The 2,065-nt window shown below is 40.5% G+C and overlaps 1 protein-coding gene across 1 annotated transcript; it reads left to right on the top strand.

Annotated features, from left to right (window-relative positions):
• The first annotated feature begins 241 nt into the window (after window positions 1-241).
• Window positions 242-1,850, top strand: LOC142488599 (uncharacterized). Its single transcript, XM_075589047.1, has 2 exons — window positions 242-315; window positions 679-1,850. The coding sequence occupies exons 1-2, from the start codon at window positions 267-269 to the stop codon at window positions 1,755-1,757; spliced, it is 1,128 nt and encodes a 375-aa protein (XP_075445162.1). The 5' UTR covers window positions 242-266; the 3' UTR covers window positions 1,758-1,850.
• Window positions 1,851-2,065: the final 215 nt, after the last annotated feature.

Consider the following 2,065-nt stretch of genomic DNA (forward strand, 5'->3'; position numbering starts at 1 on the left):
AATCTATTTATCCTCACGCATTACTGCAGAAACATAGTATGTTGTATGTTAGGGAACTCAAAAATTCTAAGTACACAGGCATGTACAGTGTTATTACAACTATTTATGTTCACTTTCACACACATTTTCGGTTAAGGAACTGATGTTGTTAGTTAATCATAAATACAGAACATACAATAAGTGTTTGTTCAATATTTACACATGTAAATGTAAAACTTATGTTATTGTTATATATAGTTGCCCCTGGAGGACATGTGTCACCTGAGATGGAACAAGTGTCTTCACCTGGGTCAGCCAGCTCAACACTACTAGAAGGTGAGTGTATCATTTGCTGGCCATATAATATGTGCTCTTCTATATGTTATGTTGTCATGTGCATTATTTGTTTTGCACATCTTCTTTAAATAGGATTACTTAGTGTCAGTGAAAATTAAGTGTAAGGCAACATGTATTGTGTTAGTGATGTTAATTATCATGTAGGACTTCTGAGTTTAGAGCAACTTTTCATTCATTCATATTTCATACTGAGTCCAAACATTATTCGTAAGTCAAGGTAGTTTTTAATGAGGTTATAAAACGTATGCTAACATGTTAGGTGTTACTTAGGACACAGTACAATTACATAGTAACACAGCATACATTAACATGCCATTTAATAATGTGTACATTTCTTTTTAGAACATCATGGTGATGAGGATGATGAGTATGATGAGGATGACGCCACAGAAGAGACTGAAATACAATCATGTGACCATGAAGAGGTGCCAATAGAAACTGTTGTACCGCCAAATCGTCCATCAACTTCCACATACGATGCAATTGTAGCTTCAGAGGGAAAAATAGTGGACGCAGAAAATCGTCGCCATTCAGACATGATGACAGTGCTGGAAAGGATGATTGGACTGCAGGAAGAAACAGTATCACAATTGGCACATCTCCACAGAGTCTTCATTGAAGTGCCTAAACAGTTGCAAAAAATCAACACCTCATTCGAAGCATTAGTTGTTCAGCAAACACAAGCTAATTACTGGAGAATGACTAATGTACCACAATTCAACACCTCCCAGCCAGGATCTGTTCATGCAGGTCAGTTTTCACCACATTCATCTGATATTCATTCACCAGGCCCAAATGTTACCGGTCAAGTAGCAGACATTGCTGTGCAGGTTCCTGATGACATCCTACCGCTGCCATCTGTACAAATTCAGCAGCAGACACCTACAAAGGAGGCGACAAAAACAAAACAAGACACACATGAAACAGACCAACCATCACTTGTGCAGTGTCTACCAACTTGCTCACATGTGTCACTGGGCACAAGCCCTGTCCGTGAACAGTCACTACCCAAAAGCCCTGTAGGTGAGTCGCTGCCCAAAAGCCCTGTAGGTGAATCGCTGCCCAAAAGCCCTGTAGGTGAGTCGCTGCCCAAAAGCCCTGTAGGTGAATCGCTGCCCAAAAGCCCTGTAGGTGAATCGCTGCCCAAAAGCCCTGTAGGTGAATCGCTGCCCAAAAGCCCTGTAGGTGAATCGCTGCCCAAAAGCCCTGTAGGTGAATCACTGCCCAAAAGCCCTGTAGGTGAGTCACTGGCCACAAGCCCCGTAGGTGAACAGTCACTGGCCACAAGCCCTGCCCGTGAAGTGCCAGAGGCCACTCAAAGTGGCTCTGTTGTGCCTAAAGTTGGTGGAAAAAGAAAAAGGAAAATTCAAGAGACAACAAGCAGGCCTGTTACTCGCTCGCAAAAGGAACAAAAAAAATAAATGTTATAATTCAGAAAATATGTCTTTGGCCTTGTTTTGTTGACTTCAGATTATCTAATTACTATTGTATGTATGCTGAAGACTGTGTTGTTTCCAAACTTTCAACTATGTTCTTGTACACGTGAAGTTTTGGAAATGTTAACACTCATAATTAATTGTGTTATAAATATTTATGTTGTAATCGTCTGTTCAGTAATGGTCCACCAGGAGCCAGTTGCTAAGTTTAGAGAAGCTGCCATTGACTTTGCAGCAAAACATTGCATTTGGGTGTGTTAATTGATGTAAGAATTGCATATGAATATTAGTCA

The sequence above is a fragment of the Ascaphus truei genome, chromosome 2 (assembly GCF_040206685.1).
Source record: "Ascaphus truei isolate aAscTru1 chromosome 2, aAscTru1.hap1, whole genome shotgun sequence".
NCBI classification, from domain to species: Eukaryota; Metazoa; Chordata; class Amphibia; order Anura; family Ascaphidae; genus Ascaphus; species Ascaphus truei.